The sequence below is a fragment of the Athene cunicularia genome (genome assembly GCF_003259725.1).
Source record: "Athene cunicularia isolate RWA chromosome 1 unlocalized genomic scaffold, athCun1 chr1_part1, whole genome shotgun sequence".
NCBI lineage: Eukaryota > Metazoa > Chordata > Aves > Strigiformes > Strigidae > Athene > Athene cunicularia.
Genome location: NW_020799091.1, coordinates 85,079,789 through 85,096,872, shown reverse-complemented (window position 1 = coordinate 85,096,872; position 17,084 = coordinate 85,079,789). Strand labels below are relative to the sequence as shown.

At 36.3% G+C, this 17,084-nt stretch overlaps 1 protein-coding gene across 1 annotated transcript in view; it reads right to left on the bottom strand.

Moving 5' to 3' along the window:
- The window catches only part of POLA1 (DNA polymerase alpha 1, catalytic subunit), a 204,025-nt gene that overhangs the window by 68,806 nt on the left and 118,135 nt on the right, over positions 1–17,084 (bottom strand). The window contains exon 34 of the mRNA XM_026856271.1: positions 120–236. Within this exon, the coding sequence (XP_026712072.1) occupies positions 120–236 (117 nt within the window). The remainder of the gene's footprint in view (positions 1–119; positions 237–17,084) is intronic.

Genomic DNA, 17,084 nt, shown 5'->3' with positions numbered 1-17,084 from the left:
AAACTAATTAAAAATTCCTGTCTAATCCTGCTATGTTTGAAAGGCAGAACTGAGAGAGAAGCAAGCTTCACAAGAATCCTGCTTCATGGCTGTCAGAAATTTTGTCCTAAAACACTCACCTCCGGTCTCAGAACAGCCTTCCTGCAGTCCTGGCACACAGGGCCACTCCGGGAAAAACTCAGGGGAAGTCGACGGGTTCGATTCCGGCAAGTTGGCTCCTCACATATTAACCAACCCTGCAGAAAGGGAGAATTTAGAAGAAGCGACATTTTTACAATAAATTCAAGTCATAGCTTTTTTTACCCGACCTAAATGAATCATACTCAAGGAAGAAAAAAATCCCAATTTTAATGTCCTTCATGATGCTGATACTGTAATATGTATGAAGAGGTCAAGGCCCGTTATTTAAGGTAACACCATCAGCAGTGGGGAACAAAGCTGAAGTCTTCTTGCTTCAAAATACCATATTCTGCACACCGCAGTCATCCCTCCCTTGATATATACTGAAACTTCTGCTCTTCTCCAGTTCAGACAATGTTAACATATAACAGAATTATTTTATATGTAGTCCAGACAGCGACACCCCAGAGACCTGTAATGAATTAAATTTTAAGTGCTATTTCCTTGCTTGTGATTTAGAGGTGAAAAACAGTTTTAACTTCTAGATTTTCCAATGACAGTCAGAAGCTTTCTTTTCTCTCTTCTTTTAAAAAAATAATTCTTTAATAGAAAGCTAGAGACTTCAATGTAAGCCAACTCATTTGGGAAAAACCAACATTTTGCTGAGTTAAAATGAAATAAAATCTGAGCCAGCTTGCTCTATGTCAGCTCAGGGACAAAAGGTTTCTCTTAAGAGTAGAAAGAGTGCTTCTGGGATTAGTAAGGAGGTACCTTTTCTACCAGGTCCAAGCATAGGTTAAACCAATGCCACACCTCATCTCTAAAAACCATCATCAACCGATACCTAAGGAAGAACGTAAGAGAAAGCACACAGTAAAAGTTTTCCACATTCTTCCAGCTTTTGGAAATGGCTGCAGGACCTCCTGAATCACTGTCTCTGTATTCAGTGGTGATGGATAAATAACTACCCTCATCCCAAAGAACTTCAAGTGTTTTTCAAACCTACGTAAATTTTTAGCATCTACAACATTCTGCAGAACTACATACTATATGAAAAAACGAATGGACAAAAAAAATTTTCTTTTTTAGTGCCTTCTAGTTCTTGTATCAGGAGAGACTAGGAATAATCATTCTGCATTCACCTCTTCCATCCACTCATGATTTTATAGACCTCCATTGCACCATCTGCAATCAAAGTCTTTTCCAAACCACAGTCCTAATTTATTTAGTTGTTCCTTGCATGGGAATCACATCTTTGTTGCCCTTCTCTGAATTTCCTCCACGTCCTTTTTGAAATGGGGTAGTGTGGGAAAATGGGAGGAGATGAAACCAGTATTGAACGCTGTATCCAGGATGCCAGACAAACATGAATTTATGCAGAAACAAGATGGTATTTACCATTTTGTTCTCTTCTCTTTTAAGTTCTGTTTGCTTGGAACACTACTGAGCCAAGAGCAGTAATTTCCAGAAAGTTATTTATTATTATTCAAGAATTATAGTTTAATTCTTCACTAAGTCAATACATACATTGTATGCAAAATTAAGATTAGGTTTTTAGCATCTGCATCACTTAACATTACTTGGCAGAGGATTTAATCTTCCATTGTTAACTGAGAAGTCAACTTGGTACCACAAGGTCTTTCTGAAACTCTTGTCAGTTCCTGCTTTTACCAACCAAAAGCAGCTCAGCACTGTCAAATTCTGCATTTCAGATTATCAGCTGTTGATGTTTCTGATGAGAATAGTGACTGTTTATTTTTGTCTCTGTTTCCAAAATTTGTGTTTGTTGCTCCTGCAAAGAAGTTTAATCTAACCATAACAGGATTCCTGGTACTTTGACAGAAATCTTACAAATCAGAGGACAACTCAAAAAGTTGCTTGCTTCCCTTCTCACTGTCTCCTTAACAAGCTGTCCCAACATTATGCTCTGGCAATGACTTCTACCTAATTTCCAGTGACAACTCAGGTTTCCAATTATTATCACATTTTCTACCTTTCCAATTTCCACAGTTCCACTCAGAGCGCTACTTTCACTATCACCATTTTGGTTCCAAGTCAATAATGAAAACCTACAACTAGATACCTTTTGTGGCTTTAATTTCCTGAAGATTCTGGTTTGCTGGCAAAACAAATTTGTTAATAAGACATGACTGTTGTTATATTTCCTCACTGGCATGGCCAAAACTGAATCTGCATTTTGTACCTCAGTAATCCAGAATCCTGATCCAGTATGATTATGTCAGTAACTTAGTTTGAGTTACTTTATTTCAAATGCTTTGGAACTTGTGTGAAGGAGTACATAAACTTTAGTTTTCTATTTTCATAAACCTTTTCAAAATTGGGATTTTACTATGTCTGTTCTTAAAGTTTTGGGTGCTTGAGTTTTTTTGGGGGGTAGGGTGTGTTGTTGTTCTGGGTTTTTAAAAAAAAAAATCTTTGTCAATGTCCTTCCTATTGTTCACTGGAGAATGCAGACTTTTTTGGTTTTGCAGCTTGTTCTGGAAAGGATCAGATCAGCTGAATACTGTGTAAATTTCATGTTTGTCAGCTTTATGCCCTTCTTCAACTTAAAAATACATTCTTCTGTAATATTTTGAAAAGTGGCAGAAGTCTGATTCAGTTTTTGTTTCATTGTTTTTTTTAAGATGAAACCTCAAATCCTTTCCAAATAACTACATTTATTCCCAAGACCTCTCTTCTTTTACCATTTCTCCAGTCATGTCATAGCCTCACTATTATCCCACTGAGTGCCAATCTCATCAAAACACTTCCTGTTGCTCTTGCAGAGAGCAACTTTTATGCCCATGTGGGCAGATCAGAAAAACTTTGTGGGGAACTTCATGTGAACAGCAAGGTACATGTGAGCTCAAGTCAGAAAATGGAAAGAGTCCATTAAGGTATACAGTTAGGGTGCATTTCACCCAACTTTGGATATCTAAAGGCCTGATATCCAATCTAAACTAGTCACCCTACAATCCACTCAAGTAAGTGGAGAAAGAAAAAAGCATCTCCAAAAAGCAATTTACCTAACAGATTTTGTGATGAGGCAAACCCTGCCCTAGATTCTTTTAGTAAAATGAGAGTACACCTAAGGCCAGAGCAAGCTTTTTGGGAACAGTATGATCAGGGTATCTGATCACTACATGAGTTTTATTCTTATGTAGATTAACAATGTAAATAATTACATATTTAATACAGCACACTGAGAAAATTCCAAGAGTTCAGAAATCTGTAGAATTAGTTTTGATCTCCTGCACAACTGTTGCCCTAGCAGTCCTAGTACCACTCTCCTTGTCATATATAAATTATTTATGACAAATATTTCAGAAGTGACATTTGAAAGATAGATGCTGCTCAACAAGACTGAGATAGTTCAACAGCAGATGCCTCACCATGAAAAGTCCTAATTTAGGACCTGACCTAACACAGACACCTGACTTGTGTCTTCTGGAATCAGCAGACACAAATGAACCTCAAGGGAAAACACTAGTCCTTAGATTTGGTTTTGCAAATGAACCCAAGATTTATTTCTAAAAGAGGAAGGTATTAATGTGTTGCCTTACATTTTTAAATAACTCAATTTTAATAGACATGGAATAGCTTTCTAATGAAAAAAAGCTACTTGAGGATAGCACTGAGATCTTCAGGCATTCACTTACGTGAGTACTGAGAATATCATTACAGACACTGAGGGAAAACACAAAAACACTTCTGGAAAGAATAATGAATTGTCACAGATCTTCCATTAAGTTAATTCTCAGAGACAAAAGCTATGCTCTGTATGGAAAGCTGTTTATGCCATGTTTGCTTATTATGTGGCATCTCTACCTTCCTATGAAACATCTTGGTAGCAGTCTGACACAAACAGGACCATAAAATACACAGCCAGGCACTGGGAAGCATGGGAGGGTGTCCTCACCCATTCCGAAACCCTCCTGTTTAAGAGTGTAATTGTTTCAGCTGTAATTATGACAAGATTCTATGTGCACAAAGAGAACACTCATGACTCAAAACATTACTACAATTGAACTTTAAAACAATTTATTATACTAGAAAAACAAAGCATGGAAACTGACAGATAGTAAGGTATTTAGTTAGGGAATGCAAGTGCAACTGAAAAAACAAAAGCCTGGAATGGGAGCAGCACCCCAACTTCAGCTGAGCAGCATAGACAGCCATGAAAACAGTGTTTGATAGAAGTAACAGCGTGTTTTCTGCCACCTATTGGCATTTTTAGCTAACAATTAAGAAAGAAGGGATTACACCACTTGCAAAGTACTGCTTCTACTGTCTTACAAGGGAATGAATAGATGCTTCACCCAAACTACCACTGAATAAGGACATTTGAAGAAAGTTTCTTTATGCAATTGTTTTAGTCTAATGCAGTCACTGTTGAAGAAAGTGCTGGGAACTTTATGGTCACAAAATACAGGTAAAAAAAGACTGAAGAGCCCTGCTTAAACTAAAAACAATAGTTTAGGATAAAAAAAAGCATTTAAATTCAACAACTTACTATTATACTTGTTTTCAACTACTAAGAAATAATGATTAAAACATACAACTTTCACTGAACAGTACATTTCTCAATAAACTCTATTTTTAAAATGGAGATCTAAGTTGTTGCCTACAGTAAAAACTATAGATGTGTTATGCAGTTATTGACTAACTAAATGTCCCGTCAATTCATATAGAAAACAGTTAATGTAATTTGTACAGACTTCCTACCAGTTATAATTAACATTAAAGAGGTCTTTTCTTCTTTGTCACCTCTCTATTCAGGCCTTATTTGCGTTTGTACTTAATATCTGTTAATCTCTCTTAACAAATGACAACAATAACTGTTGCTATTATGCATGGAAATTAAACATGTAGATAACTGTGAAGGGAGCTATTTTTGAAAAAAGCAGTATCAGAAACATGTAGCTCTTTGTCTCTTGTTTTGCTTTGATAATTAAGCCATAGCCTTGATCTGTTTTAAACAAAAAACTTTTCCATGGACATGCATGTTGCAATCAAATTCAATACATGCATTATGTTCTGATTCAATTTGTTCAAGTACATTATTGTTAACCCTTATTTGACCCATGCCTGTCGTCTTCACTGACCAAACAAAACCAATCCTTCATTTCCCAGCAGCTATCACTGAGCCTGTAAATTAATTTGCAATAGATCAAACAAAATCATAATAGGAAACCTTCATTTTTGTTTTACTTGGTATCTGCAACACTGTGGGAAATGAAATACAAGTTGATACGAATAAAAAAAGCAACTAACATTTCCAAACATTCTGTCTACAAATGCTTAGTTCATTTTTAAATATAAAAAATGTAGGCAAAAAAAAAACCCTGAAGTAAATGCATAATATAAAAGAAATTCCCTGAAGAGTACTGTGTCCACAAACTGTAGCTAATGGGGAGAAATTTGCAAGTCAAAAGTAATTTTCTTTCTTTTAAGCCTGTTCTTGAGAATTAGCCTCTCACATTCTAGTGATCAACAAGCATTATAAATATTACCCCAAAATACAGAGGCAAGTGATTTTGGAACAGCCTTTCAAATAGAAGTTGCAGAAGTCAACAACATACATTTATTGAGCTTTATCTTAATAGTTTTTTACAAATTACATTTCACAGTGTAGTTTGGTTGCCTGCTACAGTAGAGGACTGGATGTGCTTCTGTACGACACTTCAGTTCTGTATCTATTCCTGCTTTCAGACAGCCTGGATGCTGAGGGACTACAATGCTTTAAGAGTTCACATAGGATGACAAAATGCAGCAGTAAAAAGAAGAAAGCTGCAAGCACTCAAAATTATTCAGAGGTTGCTATCAGTCACTGGAGTTGAATTTAAAGCGTTATTAGTGCTTCTCTACAATTTTACTCTCCATGGAAGACAACCTTAATGTGGATTTTGGAAAACGGGATTTTGGTGGATAACGTCCAATATCCAGATGGCTACCTCCAGGTGAGGTATCCCCTCAAGCACACTGGATCCAAAATTCATGTCTTCCTCACTGCAGGCTGAAACTATCACTTTAAACCATCAAATCTGCCAGAAAGGAAGTGTAGGAACACAACAAAAATTTTCAGATTCAGTCATCATTGTGAGTTACTAATCAAGCCACTCTAATTTCAAATTGATCTCTCCTTTCAGACTACTCTTACAAAAGCATATTATTTCCACTAATTTAAAGGCCAGAAGCTTCATACCTCATTTTCCTGCCAACGCCCATTATTATGAATAGCATTGCCTAACAGGACAAATCTGGTCAAAGTGACTTTAAATCCCCTGAAGTGACGAGGTTCCACCAATATTGCACTACTGGGTAAACTAACAATCTACTGATACCCCCATGAAATGTTAAAAGATAGATGATTTTATGAAATATTTTATATGACATTTCTTGTGGCAACAGCAGGCTTGACTCAGTGACCTGAAGCTATCAGTTCCACTTGTAATAACTTGTTCTACATCGCAGGTGTGTGTGTTCTCCCTGTTCCACCTGTCTGTGTCTTCTGTAAATAGGTGAATATTTGGCAGACCAGAGATATAAATGTTCCTTAGAAGTATACAGCATCTCAGGAATTAAAACTTGAGCCCAAACTTCTGTTAGCATATTCTTTGGTGTTTTGACTATTAGTAGTAGCTACATCTTTTGAGAATTCCATCACAATTTTACACTTGAAACACCAAGGGTGCTATCAATATCAAAGATAAACTTTTGCTGTAAAGTCAGGAAAGTTTTTCTGCTGTGTACCAGAAACCCAATTACTCTGAAGTAATTTCAACTTCTGATCTGCTTTTCCCCTGTTCAGAACAAAGAAATACTCTAGTAATAACACTGACTTGGTCCAGTGCACTTATACCATCTTGGTGAGATCTCTACAGCAATGAAAATCTGAATGACAATTTGTGAACTAGTGTCATGCACTGGAATTTCAGTAGACAATACAGACTTGAGTGACGCCTATTTGCCACTGCAACAGTCCCAAGAAAAAAATCCCCTCAGATCAGGGATTCTGTCATAAATAGTGAAATAAGATTTCATATGGGAAACTTAGCAATATGAAGTCCATCATAACTCTGGTTTCTCAGGCAACATCCTGCTTTTTCCATGGGGAAATGTACCTGGTAAAAACCTCAGAAGAACTCTCTTATAAAGAAACCAATTCTACTGCTGCTAGACACAAGAAACGCATAGACTCATTCAATTTTCGAAAGGGTTTCTGAAGATAGAGGACTTGATGAGTCTAGGATTGGCATAATCAGACACACACTATTCATCTGCATAAGTAACTCTTTGCAGTATCCTGATGCTTTCCCTCGCTGCTTCATCCCAATTGTCTTTCCAGAGCCAGTGCAAAGATACATCAGATAGTCACTTTATCAATCTTATGGCTGGAATAATTTATCAGTGAGACGAGCAAAGTGGAGTCAGAGGACATCACTTTGATCAGGAGGGCTCCACACAGGTGATATCTTATGACATCTGACTTTGTCTAGTCTATGCATCTCCTACACACCCTGAGCAGAGATGGCCATTCCTTTGAGACTTGTAGCTCCTAATACAAACATCATGGAGACTGAATCATCTGAACTTATAAAAGACTGGATCAGCTTATGAAAGGAACACCTCATGATGTCTAACAACCTACCTCTTGCTCACCCACCCTGTTTGGGCAGGGCAAAGAAAAGACAAGTCAGTTCTTCAAGGTGAAATTTGGAGATAATCTTGTCAGAAACAAAGTTGAGGGAAACCAAAAAGAATATCCTGTCACAGAAGAGCATCATATATGAAAAATGAGTCATCAGGCTTCATTCCTTCCTCATCCCCTGGCAAAATGACCATGACCAGAAATGAAGCCTTTATAAAATCACGCTACTGCAAATTTCTCTGAGGAAACAGACTACTATCAGAAGTTAGCTCTCAAAATAGAATGTGGGCCCGTAGCTTCACAGGTGAATCATCTTATCTATTTTGACATTCTTCCTATTAATGATGATCTCCTTGATAAGGAATGAGCAGGCACACTCTAGTGTCAAGAATTATACAAATCAACCCTAAAACCCAGAGTAATGGAGTTAGAAGCGATCAGTGATGCTGAATTCTGCACCAGCAACTTTTTCAGAATCCTTCAAGGCTTGATATTCCACAAGCAAACCAGATACCAAGGACTAATAAAAAAATAACACTAATAAAAAATATATTTGTGAGACCATAAGAAATATCTAATTTTATCTTTGAATTTCCTTTGAAGGAACTCTAGAGGACCTGCAAAGCCTCTTCAGAGCCTCTTCAGACAGTAGGTTCAGACATATTTAGATGTTGAAGTAGTATATGGATAGACATTGTTACTAAATATATTGGTCATTCCAACCTTCTTTTCCACTTTGTGAAAATTTTAACAAGAAATCGCTGGAAAAACTCTCTTCACTTTAATACAGTTACTATGAAGAGATTAAACTGAACTAAGTCAGAAGCCCTAACATTAGGTTCAAGAGATCCTTTACTAGAGAAAAGAGAAATTTCATTCTAGAATTTTGAAATGTAAAAGACTTTCCAAATAAGGATTGTGCAAGTTCACTTGAACTGCCAGGCATAACAAATTTTTAAGCCAAAAATATTTTAAAACTAATTAACATATTTATACTCAAATTTGAGTATATAAAACAAAGACAACCTTTGAGGATGTTATAAGGCTTTATACTGCTGTCCTAACTGCAACATTTAACCATCTCCCAGTAATAAATTCCTCTGATATTTTCACAGACTCTTCAAATAAATTGTTTTCTAAAAAGAGCTGGGTCAAGGGTCTATTATTGACGCTGGCTAACTAGAGCTTTTGTCTTTTTATTTCAAGTGCAACAGGTACCATGTTAAACATGCTGCCAAGCTTGTTCTAAGCTGAAAGGAAAAATATTGCAGCATATGCTTAGAATTGTGAAGCACCTTAGGTTTGCATAAACTCCTTTCTCAATTTATGCTATAGCTTAAATCCCTTACTCAGGGAATACTTGCAATACAACATCCATGTTCTCTGGTATTTTGTCAGGTGTTGTGTACATTTGCCTTTAAATTCCAAGAAGCAATGCAAATACTTTTAGTAACTATTATAGTAATGACAACTCAAATTTGTTCCTTAAGTTTATACATAAAGCTAACTACAGTGCATTAAGAGACCTGATTATAGATCCAGTCTGGTATATGACTATTCATATCACAAGTAAAGATGGGGAAACATTAATCAATTCTTGACCATTGCTTCATGTTAATTTTTCTTTTTCTATACAAGAATATTTCAGCTAGGTCCTCATCCAGAAAAAATAGTTTGTATTTCCCAGTATGAGCATTTTTTGAGTCCAATTCTTCCTGATAATCCAATTTAGGAAAAAAGTAAACAGGAATCATGGCATTTCACACTCCCATTTCATCCTGCCTCACTTCAATGGAAGATGAATATACAGTTCTTTTAACGTACTTCATTTTCAGAGTTTCAGGAATTCTGGCCTATATAACCAACCTGAATTCAGCTGTGAGATGGAGTGAATAAAGAACTCTCATAAAAGAAAGGAAAATCCTTTCCTGGATGGTTCATTCTGCTCTTCCTGAATTCACCATTATCCAGGCTGATTAATGGATAGACTCTATCCTTCAGGAAAAATATAAAACTGTCTCTTAAATGAAAGAATACTAACAAGGAGATATGAATTGCTTTTGAAAGTGTACTACCTGAAAGCAGTACAGATCTTGGATATGCTTTGTTAGCTATCCAGTATTATTATCACAGGAACCCCATTACAGAATATTACCAAATTGAAGCATCTTAGCCAACGACTTCCTAGTAGAAGGCAAATGATCACTTTACCACCCACTGAGACAGTACTGCTGGTAAAAGAGAAAGACACCCTCTCCAAAATCATGTCTACTGAAACCTCCTGTTCTCAGAGACACTCGTATCAGTTGTCTCAGTTCCACCCTGGAAAGCTGCCAGCCCAAACTGACTCAAAGGCAACTGGATTCAATGGGAACAGTACCTTCAAAGGACCATCCAAGGAAAAGACCCAAACCTAGTTCCTTTTGGATATTATAGAAAACAGACATAAACTTGAGAGGATTTAGCCTACAACAAAATTCTGTCCCATAAGCAGACTTTTTAGGAGTCAGTACTCACATACTTCAACATCCTATCAGTAATGCATTACTCTTGTGATGCAAAGTCAGCCATAAAATACCATATGCCTATATCTAACCTACTGAAAATGAAAGTTTGTAGATCTTCAAGAATGGTACTTCGTGATTTGGATACTCCAAAATAATAAAGTTTTAATTTCTTTCCAATCCAGAACTGAAAAAAATTTTAAAATAAAAATTGAAAGAAACCACTCAAGACTGAAAAAAAAAAAAAATCATTCATGTCTAGAAAATATTACTCTCAGCAGTATCTGTCATATCAGTTTGACTGTTAAAGGTCTCGGGGTGGGGGGTGAGGGGGAATCAGAGCAGGAGATAACGAAAGAAGAAAGAAATGCATCCTACCCCCCAAAAAAAGAACCCAAATGTTCGAGCTAAGGTAAAAAATGCTTTAAACAAAATTATCAAACAAGGCAGAAGTGAAAAATACCTTGTAGGTCAATGTAAGAGTTTTACATGTTATTAAAAATTGATTTTTTAAGAAAAAGTAAGACATCTTTAAATGTACAGTCACATGTCATTTCATACAAGTTATTTGAAACTTATTGATCTCATTTGTGCAAAGACCAGGCTCTGTCATCAGCCTGCTGGAAGGATAATAGAGCACTCCAAACTGTTATGATAGGTTTGATGCAAACAGTGGCCCTCATTTAAACACATGTAATAGCACCATAAGTGGACAAATTCCAACCCTAACAGTTGTACATTATAAACTAAATTAGCAAGTATGTTTTGCTTTGCTTCACATCAAAGTCAATACCTTGATTGTCTTATCTTCAGTAAAATAAAGTTCTAGGCACCAAAATACGTGCCCCAAAACAATAAAAAGTAAAGCACAAGTTTTCATAGGCTAACATCTCTCACAAAGAGAACCAGGAATTACCAACAACTTTATTTTATTTAAGACAATCTGGAAACAGCTAAACTGGACTTTGAGAAAGCATCTGGGAGAAGGCATACAAAGGACTACATATGGGAAAACTACACTGAGAAAAGGATCACTGAAAGATGTCTTGGGTACTTCTGTATGGAGAGCTAAAACCTCTAGGATGATATTTAAGTCCATTCTGCAAAACATTCTCCATATTTGTACAACTCAAAGCAAGTCACATTCTTAGGCTATAATAGGTCACAACTAAGTACAGTACCTTATTTCAGAAAAAAATTTTGCTTTGTCTGTCAACTGTCAACAAAGCACAAAGAGCTCATACAGCCCATCCATGTATTGCTTGCTAAAGAATCTAGAACATACAAACAGTAAGAACTTAAGATTTCTTAAAATCTGTGCCTCTACTTCAGTTAGAAAACTAAAAATACTGCCCTCCTGCCCTTCTTCCACAGTTCTGTCCTGTTCCCTCCCCCCCTCAAACATTTGTACAGTCCTTGAATTTTTAACTCTGTCACAGACTTGTCTTGCAGGAAGTTGAATATGACATTAGATCTAATACAGAACACACTGAGATTTTACTCATGTACATGGCAGTAACAATAAGGTTTGCCAAGTATATATTTCAAGTTCGTAAAGAGACAAAAAGATTGTTTATGTGAAACACTTATCCCTGTAATACGGTTATGAGCATCTCTTAATACTGAAGGAGCTAATACAGTTCTGAAAACTTTACAAATGATAATGTACATACATACATAGATATATAAGTTTAGAGGAGTTCAACAGAGTGAAAGGCAATGACAGAAAGCAGTCTCAATGGTCTGGTCACCTTAAACTAGAAAAGTTTAAAGCATCACTAAGCAGTGTTTGTTCATTTAAGTTTAATTATTTTCTCCTTGAGAATGGCACTAATGAAACTGAATATCTTTCATGGTTTCGAAGAGCAGTCTGAATGGTCTGTAAACAGGACTGGGGACAGACAAGAGAACTGGCTGAGCCAGGGGGTTGCTAGGTGATGCAGAATGTAAACCCACAAACTTGTTCAGGTTTACTTTGCTTTCATGCTGCTCTCACACAGGCTCTCCAAAGTTTTAAGAATTAATTTCCAGGTAGCTATTTAAAAACAAGTAGAATAATTAAAAAACCCACCCCTTAATCCTCTTCATCTCTTTCCTCCCATCCCAATAGGAAAAAATAGGAAAGAGGAAAGCAAATTCACAGCATTAAAGTACAGGAAATCCATCCCAGTGTTTTGGATACAAGGACGGAAAGAGGACCATTCCCTCTGTATATTTGTATGGAATTGTTGAGGACTAGAAATTGTGAAAAACTTTTAATCAGATTAACTTTTACTTTTGTAAATGTAAATAAAAATGATTTCTGGAGCAATAAGTTTACCCTTTAAAGTACTTAAACTGAAAAGAAAGTCATATTTACTAATATTTCCACTGAGATTACAAAAGCAAACTTCTCAGTATAGCCATGTGTTTCTACCCCCATTCTTTTCAGAGCTGTAGTTATTTTTTTTTTTATTTTTTTCTAAAGTATCTGATCAGAGATTGTCCGGTAAGAGCACTTTATTAGATCATCAGTCAGAGGGTTTTACAAGCACCAAGAGCTATGGGCTCAAATGCAGCACATCAGTTTTAATAGCCGAAGGTCTAATAGTAAACTGCAGATACTGCTGAGAACTTTCCATGCACTGAACTCTTGAAAAAGCACCATCTCTCAAGCTTAAATGCAGCTGCCTCTTTCAATGCCGCAAATGGGTAAATTTGACAAAAAAGCCACCATTAAGACTACATGAAAGGCTCAAGACAACATCCTTTCAATGCTTTGTACTTCAGTAATCAGATGTACTTACTCACCCCCTCCCCCAAACCCGATCAAGAACTATTTCTGAATGGTAGGAAATAATTCCACTTTGTACATCTTTTAGTTAATCAAGACTTTCTATTCAGCAATTTGACCTTTTGTTCAAAACAGGATTATCAGTTTTTTCGCCAGTTACCAAGGGCGACTCGCATGGTGAACATAATTGCAATAATTTGCAAAACACCATGGCAACCCACATTACAACTAGGTAAATACTGGTCTTTTGTGCTACATTGTTATTTTCAGAGATGCTGAAGTCAAAGAACGAATGACAAATGAACACAAAATTTATATTTGCTTTGTCTCAAAAGAGAAGAAAATTGATAACAAGAATTGGGGGGAAACCGACTACAGCTGTAATTTCTAACTTGATTAATTAGGATGGTAACAGTCCTTAACAGTATATTCAACAAACAGCCCTGACTTAGTCTCTCCACCCACCTCTCTCTCTTTTTACACTACTACCACTAACCCCCACCCCAGACAAATTTTTTCAGCTTGGAGAACAAACAACTCCATTTGCTCTTTTCTTCAACTTAATGGAATCCTTAATTACAGAATATTGTTCTCCTGCTCTTCATTACACTGAAAACTGAAAGTGAGAGAGAGAGAGGAGGAGGAAGACAGTGCCAAGCAGACAGGGTAGCTCCAGTCATCCGCCTTTGGTTTTTTTGTCCATAGCGGACCTGAAGATGAGATGGCATTTTTTGTATTTTTTTTTTTTTAAATATTGGCAGCTGTTGTATAGCAGATAATTGAGTAAACTATTTAGTGCTCAAGTTCCCTCACTGGCAGCATTAGTAAGACATGAAAGCTTAAATCAAGTCATGATTAAAATCCAAAATCAGAGAGGAAGTAACTGCTTAAAAAGAAAATAATTTTCTTAAAAAATATCAGATCAGGTGTTTTCTAACAAAATACCTACTGTATTAAAACATTTGCTTATGAATACTTATATACTTAATAAACTAACAATTTAAAACTTATTTTCTTAATAATTGTAAGGAATTTATTGTTACAGTGTAGGCTCTTATTAAGACTTCAAGAAAACACATTAAAACCAATTATTTCAGAAATATGCTACAAATATAGAGAAATAATTTTGCTTAAGAAAAACACTGCTGAAAATAGTCTAATACATGTTACTAATTGACTTCACAATAAATTTGCTATATAGTACTCGAGCATGATTTCTGTGCTTAAACATTTATTATGCCACAGTGAACTGAATGGTTGAGAGCTTGATTTTCATGATACTATTAATAAAAACAAGTTACGTCTCTATATAGGCCAAGTTCTGTCATCAGATGTATGCATATGGTTCCTATAAAATGCAATGGCACTCTTTAGCAATGGATGTTCACATACAGAGTATATGAAAAATACATTAAGCTGCAAGAAGCATGCAATCAGAAGCCAGTGTAATCCTCATTTCAGTTCCCTGTATATACAAATTGTGACAATTTACAGTTAAAGGACCACATCTATATCTGAATTCTCATTAAAGGACTGGATTGCCATTAGGATAAAACAGGCTTGCAAAGTGAACAATATTACTGCTGCACCCCTATATACTGTTAACACTGGACAGTATGTAGTGAAATGAAAACAAAGTGCTAAAAGGCAACTGAATCTGGCCCCTGGGAGATGAAACACACTACTGCTTCTGCAACACAGATTCTCCATGCTGCTGGAAAAGTCACTTCCAGTTTATTGAAAGGACTCACAAGTAACAATCACCTGAGGAATCAGTCTGTTTTTATTGAAATTTGAAGGTCTACACTTCTGAAGTTTGAGTAGACCCGACTGTAACCTGGAAGCTGTGCTTTGGTCAGTTACACAATACTACACAGTCTGAAAAATCAGGTTCTTTGCCTCAAAAATTTGGCACCCAAACTTACGGACATGTTTGATGTTCATTCCCTTATGCCTCATTTCCCGAGAAATAAAAATGATGATTTGCCCCCTCACTTTACATGGCTCTTGTAAAGATGTTCTTTAAGAGCCACTTGATTCTACAGTGAAGCATGCCACAGGAAACTCCCTAAGAAAAATAAATAAAAAATAAGTAAGTTTCAGATAGAGCACCCAGTAAGGTAAAGGGCACCCACTAAGCAATGGAGAGAAACAAATACAGATTAGCTGCTCATCTAATGAGTGCTGTCCAACCCACAGGCTGCAGTATACAGAAAAAAAGCCATAACAGGGTAATATCATACATAATTGACCTGGGTTAAAACTAAGTAAGCAGTATTCTTCTAAGATTTTTAAATCTTTCAGATGTCCAACTCTTCAGTATCAGGATCTCTCTTCTATTGTTAAATAAATAAATAAAAAAGTTTAAATTCTATCTTTCTGCCTCTTCTTCTTCAAAATAGGGTTTAAAAGAATACACAGATTTTGCTGCTTGAAATAAACAGATTAACCTATAATAACAGTGAATTTCCACCTTCTCTGAAAGCTACACATTTTGCCCAGTATTTGTCAATAGCAGAGGCTGGCAGACTTAGGAATTTTCTCCTACTTTTCTTTTTTTATTAAACCAATCACATTCAAATATAATTGCTTGCTTTTCTTGTCCAAATTTTCACAGGCAATCTTCATCCATGCCTTCTTCCTCACACTATTTCGAGCCTACCTGCCCAGTCAGGTGCTTATCCAGCAGATACACCATCTGAATATTCTAATTCAGCCAATTCCACTCAATTCACTTTCTTTGTTTTAGTTTACTCTACACTCACCCAGGTCCAGCTCCAGTCTCATCTGCCAGTTCTAGTCTCTTGACTAACCTATACTCAATTCTTGCAATCATACTTGGTTTGTTTTGTTTTTAAATCATGCCTAGCTCCTGTTCCATACAGAAAAATTTTCTTCAACATTTGTAAAGTTATCAAATCTAGATGGATTTTCATAGGATGACAAAAGACAACCAACAGAAAGGAAGGATGAAACAGATAGTCTCCCTCCTAGCCAAATGCTAAAGACTTCAAAGCCACAGCACCTGCATTTTAGGTATGGCAAGGTCACCTGAACAACTTTACCACTGCTTTTACTGCAATATCATACAATAAGCAAGTGATTATAATTCAAGCACTTTTACACTAGTGGGCTTCAATTTAACTGACTTAAGATTATATTAGATTTTTCCCTTTCCCATTCATTATTCCTCAGATGACCACTAATGTGCATAAATGTAGTTGCTTGGTGGACCTCACTAGGCAGGTTCATATATCAAGATGTGTACAGTTCAACTGCAACTTCTGCTTTTACAACACTTTGATTCAGAATATCTATAATATACTTTATTCTGAGGTAATAAACATACCTAACTCCACCTTAAACGACTTCTTTTTCTTCCTGCTACTGTTATTTAATTAAACTGAGCATCAAGCAAGACACTCAAAAGTCTCAGAAAACCTTTTGGTAAGCATTCTAAGATGGTCAGGCTTCCTCCTTAGCCTCCCCTCAGCTGCTCATCTATTTCTGTAACTACTTTCAACACCTGCCCACAACTCTTTCCTGCAGTCCTCTCAGGTATCTCTCAATTTTTCCCTTAGACCTGCCTATCCTTTTTGAAAAGAGAGATCTTGTTCTGCCTTCCCCCTAGCCTTGACTTAATTTACCCTTCCCACTACAGCTAGACTGCATAGTTCTTCATTTCTTTGGGAGAGACCAGCAACATCTGGTACTCAATACTGTATCAATTTCCATGTTAATCACAAACATCTTTTGAGGGAAAATCTCCATACATGGAACACTGTCCTGATGCAGACCAGATACCGTCTGCTGAGAGGCAGATGGAATTTTGAGAGAGATTTTAGCCTTCTCTATTAACAGTTTTCAAGGACTTATAAACTGGGCATATCTGCTACTTGCCATGAAGAACAGAAAGCACTCAGAAATCTAGGCTGATCTGCTCAATATCAAGCACCCAAGAGAAGCCACAAAGGAACAACAGCATAAGAGCTGCTGTGGATTAGTTTAAGATAAAAACAACATATTTTCCTTAATA